The following is a 15,971-nucleotide window of genomic DNA, read 5'->3' as shown; positions in this document are numbered from 1 at the left end:
ATAGCTGGATAGGACCTCAGAGGCTATTCAAATCTCTTGGCCCCCTTATTTTACAGATGAGGAAACTGAGGTCAAACGAAGCTGATCAGACTTGTCCAGTATAATGCAGATAGTAAGCATTAGAAGTGGAATTTGAACCCAGATCTACTGAGGAGCCAGTGCTTTTTCCAATGTACTAGGTATGTGTGTCACTCTTTTACAAAGATTTTTCTCAAATTATGTGTGGAGAAAATTTGAAGACAGAATGGTTTTATCTCTTTTAAAAAAATAATTGGGACTTCTAATAGCAAGGGTACATGGTGGGGGCAGGAAATGACTTCTAGCGGACCTAGAACTCTCTTGAACTTAGGAGTGTCAAGAGTATACCTGATACAGTACCAAACTTCTCGACCTCAGAGTTTCAGTGAAATCCCCACTTTAGGGCAGTTAACAGGAATGTATGTAGTATACCTTATCCCTCCTCTTCTGAGGAATCTCAAGTTTTTCTCTATATCCCATTTCTGAGGCTTGCATTATATAAGTGGAAATGTAGGGTTACCAGAACTACATGAGGATTCTCCTAAGCTCCCCATAATACTAATGTTCTTTGGTGAGGGGAAGTAATGAGGATTCTTCTGCAACTCCATTCTCTGAAATGGGGTCAAAGGTATATATGTTCAGCTGAAAGAAACCTTCATTACATTCTCAGTGTCTGAGTGACTGAGGTGCCTGCTTCCCTAAGTTACCTAATCATCTAAAAGTTCTCAGACAAAAAATGCTTAAAAGTCCCTGTAAGTGATAATCGTAGAAAAGAAACTGAAAACAATTCAGATGCCACCTTACACTCATTATATTGGCAAAATGGTTAGATGGTCAATTTAAATGCTGGTAGGGCTATTACACTATTAAACTACTGGCAGAACTGCATAAAGGTGTCATCTTTTGTGAACGCAATAGAGCATTTCTGTAATGAGAGATATAAAACTGTGCCCTTCACTTAAAAGATTCCACAACTAGAACTTTATCATAAAGTTTTAGTGAGAGACCTATGTATACAAAAAACAGTCCATGGACCCATTATTCACAATAGCAACTTTCCTTCCCAAAAAACAAAAACAAAAACGTGTCTAACAATTGAGGACTGGCTCACAGTCTATGGCAATGGTTCTCAAATTTTTTGGTCTCAGGACCCCTTTACACTCTTAAAAATTGTTGAGGTCCCCAAAGAGTTTTTGTTTATGTAGGCTATATCTACTGAGATTTACCACATTAGTATTATCATTCAAAACAGTTTTGGCCTGTGGACCTTCTGAAAGTCTTGTGAACTACCATACTATGAGAACTACTGGTCTGTCCTATATGAAAATAATGGAACTTCGGTGTCTGGCCATAGAGATGTCAAGTGACTTGCTCATGGTAACATAGCAAGTAAATGTCACTAGAAATGACAAATATGAATACAGAGAAATATTGCAAAATTTATACGAAGTGATAGAGTGAAAAAAGAACCAAAACAGCAATTATACTGACTATAAAATATATAAATCATAATAACTATAATAGACCAAAAAATCTAGAAAAATAACACAGAAGAAAAAAGCTGAGAAGGTGGTATAAAATAAAACGGGATAGTTTTGAGTATCTACCTAAGTTTACATGAGGAAGATTTATGTTATCGTCAGACTTATCTATAAGATAAAGAGCAATGAGAGATAGTTACTCTCAAAATAAAAAATCATTAGGGTTCTTTGCAAGGAGAAATAATATACAAGGAACTCATGAAAGTTTAACTCTGGAGCCTCAAATTTGCTTTGTTCATGGTAGGAGGCCACCCCAACACACACACCTACACACACACAAACAGCTATAGAGAATCCTTATTGTTACTAGAGAGGGAAGGTTTACCTCCTGGGACTACAAGGGCCAAGGTAAGCATTTCTGGTAGCTTTGGCAGTCTTGTTAGATCCCTTCTCTCGATGGATCTGCCCCTAAAGAACTTCCTACTTACCTGAAGCACTCTTTACTTGCAAACAGACACACATTCTTACATAAAACTCACAAGAGAAGGAGATTTTGTCATCTCACTTAATAACTACAATACTGCAATGGCTTCATGATTTCATTATGATAGATATTTCCTCCACTGGTACAGACTGCAGTCTACCCGATGCCTTCTCCTTGCCAATTATTGTCCAAATGTTTTAGGAAACTTGAGGTCTCTTTACATTTTATGGGTACAAGTGTATCACTTAGGATGTCTACCCACTGTCCCTCATTCTCACTACATGCCAAGTCCAACTTTTTGTCTGACTGTACGGTACTTAATGATATTCTTATAGCATTTCATAGATGTATGTCATTGTTAGGCATGTGTCAGCCTGTTTTTACCCACCACATATCTATCATATAGCATCACAGAACATCAGCATTAAAAAATGGAAGTAGCTTAAAATTGTTGAAAACACTGAATAATTTTTCCAAATGAAATCCAGCTCTTATTCAGCTCTGTACTCAACTTTTTATATATTTATAGTGCTGTCAAAGAGATTAGAGTCCTGATCTCAAACTTGGTGAAAAGACCATCTAGCTGCATATAATACTTTGAACAATAAGTTATCTTTTCATCCATTCAATCTTTCTGCATGAATTATTAAGGTTAATGTCTTGTGTAATTATATTCTCTCATCAAGGAAGTCCTAGAGTGTTCTGGGGCTTAATGCAATTAGAACATTCTTTATATATCTTTCCCTGGGATCTTATAAAGTAATCTCTCAATGCTTTGTGCTGTCTGCAACATATATTTTCTTGGTGTATGCTTTGTCTGGTCCAGCCACATTTTCCAATTTCATCTTATTAAATGACATTTTAACTTCCTTCCTTGAGGACTGACAAGTTAGAACATCCTCCCCCCTACCACATGTGGACTCTTTCACTGATGATGAAAAGAAATAGTTCTAGATATACAAACAGAAGTTTTATCTTTCATCTATTTGCTGTCTTTACATCTTGTTGATCTATTAATTATTTTTTAATTACAGGCCAGAACCAACACTTTCCAACTAAGTTCACTTATGATAAGTGATGAAGGGTGAAAAGAGAACTGGCTAACAGGTGGGAATTTAATAGTAACTCACTTTGCCAGGTAGGTGATATATGCCCATAAATCACAGAACACTTCCCCCCCAAATATGCTCATTAGTGTTACTAAAATCATAATATATCAAATAATTTGTGCCTAACTATAATAAATTAGTACACTTTTAAGTATGAAATTACTAATGCATTGTAAAAGGTATTACAAGATGCAGTATATCAGAACCATGAAAATATAGACCAACAAATTCTAGTCAGTAAAACAACTGTTCTGCTGTCTGAATAGCATACAAATACATAGAGGGAAGATAAATGACTAGGACTGGTAGAAAGAGCTGAAACAGATTCAGGTGTTAAATTAAAACCAATAATCTCAACAACTAGTGTAGTAATTCAGAATTAAATATATTTTAATTGTTAAATTTTATAACTCATCATGGTATAACTTCATTACATTATAATAATCCATTAAGATAAAAACTGCCCAATATAAAAATACTACCTTCAAAATTATTCCCAAGAAATTACTGATCCCTGTTTCTACAATAATGATACTTTGCATGCATACAGCATTTAACATTTTTCAAAATGCTTTTCACTGTCTATTTTGATCCTTCTTTTCAACAACCCTGTGAGGCAGATGAGATAGTTATTATGATACCCAAACTGAGGTCCAGAGAAGCTATAGGATTTGCTACCAGGTCACATAAAGTATGACAGAGCCAGAATTAGAACTTGGGTCTTCTGACTCCTGGTCCAGTGGTCTTTCCAGCATATCACACTTCTTTTTTCTAAAAGATGTTTTATTGGTATTTTTCTTCAACTTTGTCAACTTCTATGGCCACTTAAAACTATTAGTGCTCTTAACCATGACTTTACTGTTGTGATAAAATGGCTTTATTTAGATATTTGTCAGTTTTTATATGTGCTTTATAGATTATACGTGTTTTTCCTTCTTATTTTCCTTAGTTTTTCTGCCAAGTAGGTCAACTATATTAGAAATGCATATTGTAATGTCTATTTTGACAGGATGTGTTATTGTCTCCACCAGTATGACATAAGACTTAACTTTTTTTATTTTTTAAGATATTCTTGAGTTTCAAAGATTCAGTGGTATAAAAATTCCTCTTATCAATATATAGGTGAAGTAATTATATGTGCATAATATATGTGCGTATGTGTGTATCACTACTTTAAAACTCCACATATAATCATCAGGTAAGCTTAAGAACATGATTAGGTCTACTGGTATAACCCTCACTTTGAAGGTTTATATAGCTATTATCAACTAAATGTTCTTTTATTAAATTTTAAATAGATGTGTTATTGAGAAACAAGTTGTTTTTATTAACAAAATAAAGTTAAAAGTTAAGAATTCAATTTAAAGGAATGCTAGGGCTAATTCTTTAAAAATGTGAAGATCACTTTATCTGTTTTGTAAAACAAGATTTTTATGTATTATATTTAAAACTGGGTGCATTGTATCATATGATTTTGTATTTTTATGGCAATTTTTCAAAGTTCTTTGACATTATTACCCTAATTTAATATGGTACTTCTGGATGACCGTCACATAAAAAGGAGATGCTTAATTCAATAATAAATTATTTTAATGTATTATTTAATGTCCAAGGTATCACAATGAAAAAGCGACATTGATCTGAAGAAAGTACATAACAATTTTTATAAATGCATCATTTCATACACACACACATATACACACATCTTTATTCTGTGAAACATATGTTATCTTGTTGATTTTCCCATTGTTCTCATTACATATAGGAATATAGGCCTGGCCAAATGGTAGGTCAGGTTTCTAGGACTTAGAATTACAACAGCAATGTTAACATACTGGAAAACACTAATAATAATAATAATAAAAATCTTACGTCTAGTTGGTTGCTGTCGAGGTACTTCTTCTACTAACTCCTTAAGCTTCTTCTTTAGTTCTCTGCTAGTTTTCTTATAGAAATAAAGATCTTTTTCTAGCAGCTGAACTTTATCCTCATAGGCCTTTGAAATTTCCACAATACCTTCTCCATTTTGCTCTATAAAACAAAAATTTGAATATCAAGTTAAATCACATGTAGCAGCCAGACTACACACTTAGACTTAATAGTTTTGAGCTATTAAAACTTAAAACTTCACTAAGACTTTTGGAATACCTAGTATTTGAGATGTACAAGTCTCTCAGAGTATGTAATTCCATAGCTGATACGTCTCTGTAAACTGAATGAATTTGCTTCTGGTGCAGTTTGAATTCTGATCTCAAAATTATGGTCTCTACTGATTATTATAGTTTATAATGTTCTATCTCCTGAGTAATGTTCTTGACTCACTAAAGACTAGTATGGTGACCTTCAGAAAAGCAGTACTGGCTGACGTTGTTTATAACTCTCAATATCTACAAAACTGTTCAGTTGGTTAATTTATTTGTTTTAAAGTTATTGATAGTTTAAAATATATCAATTATTAAAGTTACTGATAGTTTGAAAACATATTAATTATATTTATTTTCTTATATCACAATACTTTCAGGGGCTATTGTCTGTAAAGGTAGGTTTTTCTTCAACCAAATTAGATCATGACCTTTCTTCACTTGAGTGGATTTCTATATGCTCCAACCCCCAAATCACTCTGTGTCTAGCCTTCTAGTGATAAGCCTCTCAGCACTCAGCAAGACTGGTCCTTACATGACTAGATATATAGTCTGTCTTGTTAGGCTTAACAGGAAATACTGTTGAAGACGTTTCCAACTTCTTAGGATCAACCAGAGATTGTATTCAACTGGTATAGCCTTGGAAAATCCAAAGTCATCTCCATGCTGGGATATGAGATGTTAAAACAGGATTTTAGAGGAGATATACTAATTTTGTATTTTTTAAATCAGACTTTATAATAAAATAATATTAATAGCATTTATTTAATGCTTTAAGGCTTGCAAAGTGCTTTACAAATGTTATCTCATTTTATCCTCAGAAAAGCCCTAAGAACCTGCTATTGTTAACCCCATTCTACAGATGTGGAAACTGAGGCAGACAGAGATTAAGTAACTTGCCCAGGGTTACACAGCTAGTAAGTATCTAAGGCTGGATTTGAAATCAGGCCTTCCTGATTCTAGGTCCAGCATTCTACCCACTGTGCTATAATTAGCTTCTTTATCTGTATAGGGAGTACCTGGCAAGGAATTTCTCTACCAAAGTAGATTGGGACCTTCTCTGTAATTTATATAGTCTTAGAGAGTTTGCTTAGGCCCTGGGACCAATTACAGTTAGTAACAGGCAGAGGTAGGACTTGAACCAGGTCTTCCTAATTCGAGGCCAGCTCGCTTTTTATACCATGCTACCTTTTTTATATAAAAAATTTAAGTTCATTATCGGAAAGAAACTAGTTTCTAAACGGTCTCTAATAAGACTCCTTTTTGTATCCCTTTAGTTCAATGACGTAAACCACACCCAATTTTTTGTTAATGTATCTCTCCTACATGCATGATTGAAATGGATGTGTATTGGCAGAGCTTTAATAATTTTTAAATTTTTCAAGTAAAATTCTTGAAAATATATAACTACAATATTGTACTGGCCGCACTCCGACCTTCTGCCAGCCGTGCGCCAGTACCCACTCCTTCTATAAGGAGTATACTACCAGAGTCTTACCCACACCCAGGTCTTCGGTACTCAGCCGGATCACCACACAGAGACGAGCCATCGGGAGGCGCCAACACCAGAGCTTTATTCAGAGGCCAACACAGCAAGCCATCATAGTAAGCCCAAGCAGCAAGGCCAGAGCAACAGGGCAGGAGCCAGGAGAGAGCGCACGTGTGATCTGACCACGCTTGTTCCTAAGTACCTACCTAGCCCCTCCTCCCCAGCTCGCTACTAGCCAATGATTGTAGGGTCAGATACCGGAAGGGGCTGTCTGAGTTTAGCACACCAAGGGGGAGGGAGTGACGTAGGAGGCTAGGATTGGATACAGGAAGGAGGCATCTGGGATTGACGCATAGACAAGAGTACGTGACCTAGGAAGTCAGGCTCAGACACTGGGAGGAGGGGTCTGGGTCAGTGCTGCACAAAGGGACCCAGGAAGTCAGGAAGGTCACAAGAGGCATCTGGGGATGACGTTGCATATAGGGAGGGGACTAAGCAGAGGGAACTCAGTCCTCTGCCATCCCACTCCCACGTGGCACCGCCCCTTGCCTCAGGAGCTCAAGCTCGGCTACTTCCTTGCACCCAGCTTATCTCATAGCACTGCCCAATTGTCTCAGGGCTTCTCCGATCCAGCCCATCCCAGTACACACGACTCTGCCTACCACAGCCCCTGCCTCGACTTCCAAAATACCCAGATCCTACCCTACCCTTGCCACAGCGCCCAACCTGGTAGCTGCCAACATCAGACAGTCCCTCACAATAGTGGGTAAGACTCTGGTAGTGTACTCCTTATAGAAGGAGTGGGTACTGGCGCACGGCTGGCAGAAGGTCCGCGTGCGGCCAGTACACAATATAACTACATAAATAATGTAAAAATCATATTTAGCTTGCATAGATAGTGCTTAAAAGCAGTAATAATTTAAAACATTTAAAATACCACTTTCTAAACATTTAATATAAGACACAAATTAATTAACTTAATGAGATCCCAATATGGGTATGTTTGAATGTAGTAAATTAAATGACCCTGACAAAAATCTCGGAAGCAACAGATTGCTTCAGTTACTTAACATTCCAAATCATCATATCCTTCTTGACTGACTTTGTATGCACATTACTTCTTTTGGGACCCTCCTAGTAACTCATTCACAGCTTCAGACTCGGGGGAATCAGGACTAAACAGTCAAGGGGAACCAAGAGGTTTCTGGCAGAGGATTTGTCACTAGTGCAACTCTTTTCTTTACTGTGCTGGCCCTGTGATCAGGTAATACAATGACCACCTGCTGAAGAAAAATTCCATCACAGCTGACTGATGGGACACCAATGTATACTGACTATAAATGGATTATAGCATTTCTAATCAACTGCATATATGCTGAAGAATTTTAAGAGCAATCTAGCTAAAGGTTCTAATAACTCTGATGTCTCCTGTCATAGGTAGGAAATTATTTGCCTTCTGCTGAAAATGAATACCCTCTGTCTGGGCCAAGCAAAAAAGTAATGACTACTATAAAAGGATAATAATTTTAAAACTGTACATTTAATGCTTGTGCATTACTTTGTCTCTTGTACTCTTACAGCTCCCCCACATGAAGCATATTGCCTATACATACCCCAGCATTCATACATTTCACCAAACAGAGAAATTACCTTTGAAATACTGCAAGAGTAACTGCATCTTTTGCTCGTGCTCCTTGCGTTGAAGAGTTAGCTGTCTGTCACTCTGCAGCGTGAGGTGCTCGAATGCAGACTCCAGTTCACGAATCATGTTGTCTTGTTCCTGAACCTTCATTTTAATTTCTTCATTTTCTAACTTTAGTTTACGCTCAGCTTCTCGCAAATTAACCACCTACCAAATATATAATATTTTAACTTCTTATGTTTCAGGTTACCTGATTAACCAGTTTTCCTTAGTCAGCATAAAAATGACTTTCTGGAGTTAATGTAGCATCAATGGAGAAACCAAGGTATTTGGGTTCTTGTAAGATTTACCTAACATGAGTATAAAAGAATTTGGCATTTAGCAGCATTTGTTAGAAATTTGAATTGGTATTGAATTTCATTCAATTCAAGAAATATTAAGTGTCTACTTTGTGCAGTGCTTAGAACAGTGCCTAGCACATAGCAGGTGCTTAATAAAATGCTTATTGAATAACTGTCATGCACTGTGCTGGGCACTGGTGATACAGATTCAGAATCAAACACGGTCCCCATCATTAAAGGAGCTTATAACTTAATAGAAAAATAGCACTTGTAACTAACTATAATACAAATTAGATGGTAAGTACAAAGAGAGAGATCTATATAAAGTAGTATGGAGAAATTAAAGAGAGATTACTTTTAGATTTGGGGTGGGGAGGAATTGGAATGGAAGGTTTTAAGGATGCAGTATCATGTCTGTATTAGGCCTTGAAGGAAGAGAAAGGAGAGGAATTCATTCAAGGTTTGAGATTTGACATAAGCAAAAGGTGTGGAAACTAATGTGGAAACTAAAGATGATATGATGAGAAGAGGGTGGATGTTAAGCAGTCCAATTTGGCTAGAAAGCAAGTTGTATAAAAGGAATGTTGTTAAAGACAGGTGTAAAGGTAGGTTGGAACCAGACTCTGGAGGACCTTGAATGCCAGGCTTAAAGAATTTGTAATCTACTTGTAGATAACTGGGAGTCACTTACAGTTTGTGAGTATGGAAAGTGATGTGCTCAGTTCTGTGCATCAGGATGCTCATGCATACACATGGTGGTATGAAGCATGGACTGCAGTAGAGAAAGCCTAGAAGGTGCAAGGGCCTTTAATCAGAGTAGTAGGAATGAAAAAGTAGATTGTGATAGAATAAATAGGATGATAGAATAAATAGGATTTTAAATAAGCTGGGGTGAGGGAAGATGAAAATGAAAAATCCAAAATTTTAAATATAGGCTATTAAGAGAATGGTGGTACTTTCAACAAAGATAGGGAAGTTAGGAGAAGAGGGAGGTTTCAGGAGTAGGAGAAAACAAGATATCCAGCAGACAGAAAGATGGGACTCTGAGGAGAGGCCAAGGAAAGAGATGATAGATTTGGGAGTTATCCACATAAAAGTATTTACTGAAGCCATGTGAATATTTGGGATTGCCAAGGAAGAGGTTTAGGCTGTAAACAGAAAATTATCAAGGACAAATCCTTGGGCAATGCCTACCTCTAACCAATGAGTTCCGGGGGTAGGGGAATAAATAATCAGAGAAGGAAAACAAGAAATGGTCATTTAAATATTATATCAAGAATTGTCTCCTCCCTTGCAAAGAATTTCTCTAGCATGATGGTTTCATTTGTATTTTGTACTTTTTTGTTTTTAGCACTATTGCTCTTAAAAGAAAATTAAGAAGCTAAGTCTTTTAAAACCACCTAACACTACTATCTCCCAGCTTAAGCCTAGAAAATAGGTGTTTAAGTTGAATGCCATTTAATTTCAATTCTCTAGTAGATTCTGTCTGTGCATAGACATATAATGTAACTGCTTTAAGCATAACACAAAATAGCTATTCTAAGGTTTATAGTAAAAACATCTAAGAACTGTGCTATTTAACATTTTTTTTTACAAATGACTTAAATAAAGGCATTAATCATGCCCATCAAATGTGCAAACGACACAAAAATAAGTGGGGATAATTATATATTTGATGAGAGTCAAGATCCATAAAAATCTCTACAGCCAAGAATGTTGGGGCTGATGAAACCTAATAGGAATAAATATAAAGTCTTTATACTTGGATTTAAAAAAGTAACTTGGGGCAGCTAGGTGGCACAGATAGAGCACTGGCCCTGAAGTCAGGAGGACATGAGTTCAAATGTCAAAACACTTGACACTTACTAGCTGTGTGACCCTAGGCAAGTCACTTAACCCCAATTGCCAGAAGAAAAAAATAGTAACTTCACAATTATATCATGGAGGTGTGGCAGAACAACAGAGTATCCGAGAAGGATCTGATTGTTTTATTACACCATAAGCTCAGTATGAATTAAAATTATAACATGGCAGCCAAAAAAGCAAATGGGCTACATTAAATGAAGCATAATGGCTGTAACTAGAGAAGGGATAGTCTTACTGTACTCTCCCCCTGGTTAAGACCACATTTGGGATTCTTTGTGCAGTTCTGAGTATTATATTTTATGAAGGACACTGAATAAGATGGAGTGATGCTCTCCAACAGTGAAGGGCCAAATGAGGAAAAGTTGAAGGAAATAGAGATGTCTAGCATGGAAAAAAAGCAGATTCAGGGAACTTGTGATAGCTATCTTCAGGTATGTGAAAGATTATCCTGTGGAAAAAGGATTAGATTTGTTCTGCCTGGTTAGAGGGCATAACCAGGGGACAGTAGGTAGAAGTTAAAGAAAAGTAAACTTTAGTTTTAAAAGGAAAATTTCCTCACAATCAGCCATTCAGAATTGGAATGGACTGCTTTGGGAGCTGGTTGGTTTCCCCTCATTCGAAGTCTTAAAACAAAGCCTGAATGACCATTTCTTAATTATGTTGTAGAAGGGATCTTGATCAGGCTTAGATGGCTTCAGAGGTTCTTTTCCAATTTTGGTAGTCTTCTCTGAATCTTGCCTTATATATCCCATGTGTACTGATTTAAATTATATACAATCATGAGTTCCCTCCCTTTTCCTTTTAAAAGTCAGTCTTTGCAAAAGTTATATTTATGCATTCAACAAACCTTTATCAGGCACCTAGTATGTGTAAAACATTGGAGATACAAATAAGTGTTGTATACAACATAAGGTCATAATATATATAGCACCATGCACTATACTAAGTTATAACATACACCATACATACATGGGGTTTCCTCTAGAGGCTTATTTTCTAAAAATTACATACCTTTGCAGTTTTGTCTAACTGGGGAAAATGCAAAGTTAGAAATTGGGGAGCAGTAGCCAACTAGAAGCAATTCCATAAATTGAAATTCTGACCCCTAACAAAAATTAAAGGCTCTCCCCACTTCTCTTCAGTATTTCAAATATTCATAACTCATCATCATGGGTACATTCCCCACCATTGGCTATTGCTGTGGCCAAAAATATTAATCATCTGGTAGCCAACTTGTTGGCTTGCTGAACTTATCTCATCCTAAATACAGCAAACCTGTCATCCAAATTGTCATTGGGCAACACTATGGTGCCACTATCATGCTTTCATGAGGCATCATAGAATAACTTTAGTGAAAGCCTCCCTTATTCTCTAGTAATTAAAGAATAACATTTTTTCCCAATAAAAAAAGTGTTTCTTCCTTTCATAAACTCCTTTTGGATTTATGGGTAGTTGTTTAAGAAGTATTAATACCTATGGTTGGATAGGAAGTTGTTAACTCTCTAATGTACCTTTTACTAAGGATTTATAGCAAAATACAAGATCAATTGATACTCATTTGCTACTAGGCTTTTCTAGGCTGTTATCCATTATTAGAATCTTTTTTTTAATAAAGTCCTTTTCTATAATAACATTTAAAACACTAAATGTTCTAAACTTTCATCATTACATTTGTTAAGAGAAATATTTTTGCATATTAATTGGCTTTATTCTAAACTTAATATTAATTCATTCACCCTTATAAGAAAAGAATAAATAAAATGGGAGATTTAAAAAATATTATAAAACCTCACAAGTTTGTGTTAAGTGGGAGGGAGGTGGAAAACTCTTTTTTGGATTTGCTAAAATGTTCACATTATACAATAATATAAAATAGCAATAAGATTATTATATATATTCAAATAAAGTTGAAATATATTATTACTGTTCCTGTAATACATACAACTCTGAAATTTCATCCTAATGTCTTCTTACTAGGGGGAAGAAAGAACCAGAATCTGGTGAAGTGCCCTATTTGTTATTAATTCAGACTTAAAGTCCAAATCTGTGGGATTTTATTTTACTAGAAAGAGCCAATAAATATACAATATTGGCCAAAGGTTATAGCATGCATCCTTTGATACGTATTTCCAAAAAGCCCCCAATATCACCTTAATATCAGTTTGTCTAAAAATACCAAGGGTATAAGATCTTACAAATTTAGGATGTTTAGATTGATAAAGCACTTAAGGGGCATCTAGGTGGTGCAGTGGATAGAGCATCAGCCCTGAAGTCAGGAGGACCTGAGTTCAAATCCGACCTCAGACCAAATACTTTGCACTTACTAGCTGTGTGACCCTGGGCAAGTCACTTAACCCCAAAGTACTAACAGCTTTATCAGGACTAAGAGGGGAAAAATAATGATTTTACTGTGAAGCAATGCTTAAATCTGCAGCCAAGGTAAGGACTATTAGGCTTTTGATAAAATCTAGACTTTAACCTTTTTGAAAAAAAATTTCAAACTGAATAATTAGTTGATGTTTCTTTGGATAAACTATGCAATTAAAAATTAATTGCAGTTAATGTTCAGCCACTTAAAATACAAACCTTGTTGAAGTATTTGTAAAGAACAGCTCTGACTTCAGCAGGAGTCAGGCAGATCAGTTTTTCCCTAACATGTGCCTCACTCTGCGTCAGGATTTGGAGTGAGGCTCTAAACGAATGCTGACGACTCTGGACATCGTCATTCTTGTAATCAATTGCAGCTTCCAGTGCTTCGATCCCTTCTTCAAGCTGGAAGAGAAGATGTTCCTCCTAGAGACAAAACACAATAGGAACTACTGAATTTCAAGTGAAAAGGTTCTATTGGTGGGCCTCACCACAATCTCACTGTCCAACAGAGAAAAAGATTTCCACTCTCTGCTACTGTGGAAAGAAAAATACCTGATAGCTAGAGCACTCACCGACCTCTAGTTTCACCTAATAGGCTTAACATTATTGCCTTCCTTATAGAGTGCCTAAACTAAAGTCTGTATTCTCTTTTCTATAGTGGGATATGGATCAGAAAATGCTATGGAAAAGGTAAAACATAAGAGATAGCTAAGTCGAGTATTAATAAGTAGAAATCAAAGGGAGCATTTTGAAAGGGAAGAAGAAAAAGCAACTTGTTCATTTGTTCAGTTGTGTCTGACTCTTCATGACCCCTATGGACCATAGATGCCAGGCCCTTCTATCCTCCACCATCTCTCAGAGTCTTTCCAAGCACATGTTCATTGCTTCTGTGACACTATCTACTATCTCATCCTCTGCCATCCCCTTTTTCTTTTGCCTTCGATCTTTCCCAACATGAGGATCTTTCCAATGACTCCCATCTTCTCATTATGTGACCAAAGTATTTAAGCTTCAGCTTCAGTATTTGACCTTCCAATGAACAGCCTGAATTCATTTCTTTAAATATTAACTGATATAATCTCCTTGCTGTCCCAAGGGCTCTCAAAAGTCTTCTCCAGTACCACAGTTCGAAAGCATCAATTCTGTCGCACTCCACTTTACTTATATAGTCAAAGTCTCATCGCCATATATTACTACTGGAAAAACCATGGTTTTTGACTATAATATATACCTTTGTTGGCAAGATGATATGTTTGCTCTTTAATATGCTATCCAGATTTACCATAGCTTTCCTTCCAAAGAGCATACATCTTTTAATTTTTTGGCTGCAGTTACTGTCTGCAGTGATCTTTGAGCCCAAGAACATAAAATCTGACTTCTCTTCCCTCTTATTTGCCAAAAAGTGATGGGACTAGTTGCCATGCAGCAATGAGGACTTTTTTAACATATGATAAAAGACTGGGCTTTTAAATCCGGCCTCAGACACTTGAAACTTATTAGATGTGTGACTATGGGCAAGTCACTTAACCCCAATTGCCTCACCAAAAAAAAATACAGACTGGGCTTTTTTTTTTTTTTTTAATCTTTAGGATATCATGGGAAAAGAAATGTAAGAACTCAGAATGAATTTCATGTTAACAAAAGGAAAACCTTGGGAATCATTATTGACAATTATTATTATCTTAGAAGTTCTTGACAACTGTCTTGATATGTCTTTGAAATAAAGCAATTTATATACTGTTACCTAAAGAATACAACCTTCTACTCTAAGCCCTACTGATAACAGATTGCTGATAGTTATGAATGTGTGTGTGTGTGTGTGTGTGTGTGTGTGTAAGGGGGGTGGAGAGGGGGAGAATGTCATTATATGTCTTAGCAAGAATTTGAAATATTTTTGATCAAGCTGGGAAAAGGTATGCTGACATCTAGAACTTTATACTTGGCAATTCTGAGGAAAAATACATAATTTACCCCACCGAGTGTTTGAATAAGACTCCCTTTTACGACATAGTTTTAAACTATATCCTGAGAGAATAAGTGTTGAAAACTATTCAGTATTCACTCTGTTTTTCTGAAGAGTCACTTAAATATCAACATTGGGATTTGAATTTATCCCATAGGGAACAAAATCATATTCAATATTATCAGAAAATATTTTAAAAATTCATGAGAAAGGACTAATTTTTTTTTTACATAATTACCTAAATTCCTAAACCTGTATGGAGCAGGGTGTCAATATAGCCTAATAAGTTAATGGTACAAAAACTGGGGCAGCTAGGTGGCGCAGTTAATAGAGCACTGGCCCTGGAGTCAGGAGGACCTGAGTTCAAATCCAGCCTCAGACACATAACACTCACTAGCTGTGTGACTCTTGGCAAGTCACTTTTAACCCCAATTGCCTCACCCCCTCCAAAAAAATAATACAAAAATCAATTGTATTTTAATGCATGTTATTTCATAGGAAATGTCCTCCATATGTTTTTTACCTGGGTTAATATAACAATTCGACCATACACACATTTCTATGGCACTTTTAAACAACCTGGTAAAGCTGGAAGTTGGATGATGATGATCCCCGTTTTACAAATGAGGTCCCAAAAGATGAAATGATTTATCCAAGACCACACAAGGGTCAAAACTAGGATCCAAATCCAGGCCACAAAGCAAGCTTGGGGTAATGCTGGTCCACCTGCCCTGCCCTGCCCTGTGAATCCATGAAGCAGTCCTGCCCCTGGGACCCATGAATAACAAGGTTCTGTGGATTTAAAATGTGTGCAGTTCTGGAGTATACCTTGACCCAGAGGAGGTAGAAGCAGCTTCAATAAATAGATGCCAGGTAGAAGGAAAAAATCCAAATTGTGATAAAATTTGTCATGGAAATTCACCAAGGAGATGTATACACTGGAATAGTCAAAAGTTGACTTCATGTGCTTTATCTAGATTATTTAAATAAGTTCAAATACTTGAGCTTTAAATAAAAGAGGGCTTATTTGTCGATGTCCAAGCTGTTAGGCATCCTATACTAGAAGA

The 15,971-nt window shown here is 36.3% G+C and overlaps 1 protein-coding gene across 4 annotated transcripts in view; it reads right to left on the bottom strand.

Moving 5' to 3' along the window:
• Positions 1-15,971, bottom strand: part of LOC114026050 (kinesin-like protein KIF27) — a 107,548-nt gene that overhangs the window by 3,212 nt on the left and 88,365 nt on the right. For all 4 annotated transcript variants that reach the window (XM_027839659.1, XM_027839660.1, XM_027839662.1 and 1 more), the window contains 3 exons: positions 13,158-13,364; positions 8,373-8,571; positions 4,965-5,123 (listed from right to left, as the gene is read on the bottom strand). In XM_027839659.1, the coding sequence (XP_027695460.1) occupies positions 4,965-5,123; positions 8,373-8,571; positions 13,158-13,364 (565 nt within the window). The remainder of the gene's footprint in view (positions 1-4,964; positions 5,124-8,372; positions 8,572-13,157; positions 13,365-15,971) is intronic.

Source organism: Vombatus ursinus, unplaced genomic scaffold (genome assembly GCF_900497805.2).
Source record: "Vombatus ursinus unplaced genomic scaffold, bare-nosed wombat genome assembly UNPS02014832.1, whole genome shotgun sequence".
Classification (NCBI taxonomy): domain Eukaryota; kingdom Metazoa; phylum Chordata; class Mammalia; order Diprotodontia; family Vombatidae; genus Vombatus; species Vombatus ursinus.
This window is presented reverse-complemented; position numbering and strand designations above follow the sequence as displayed.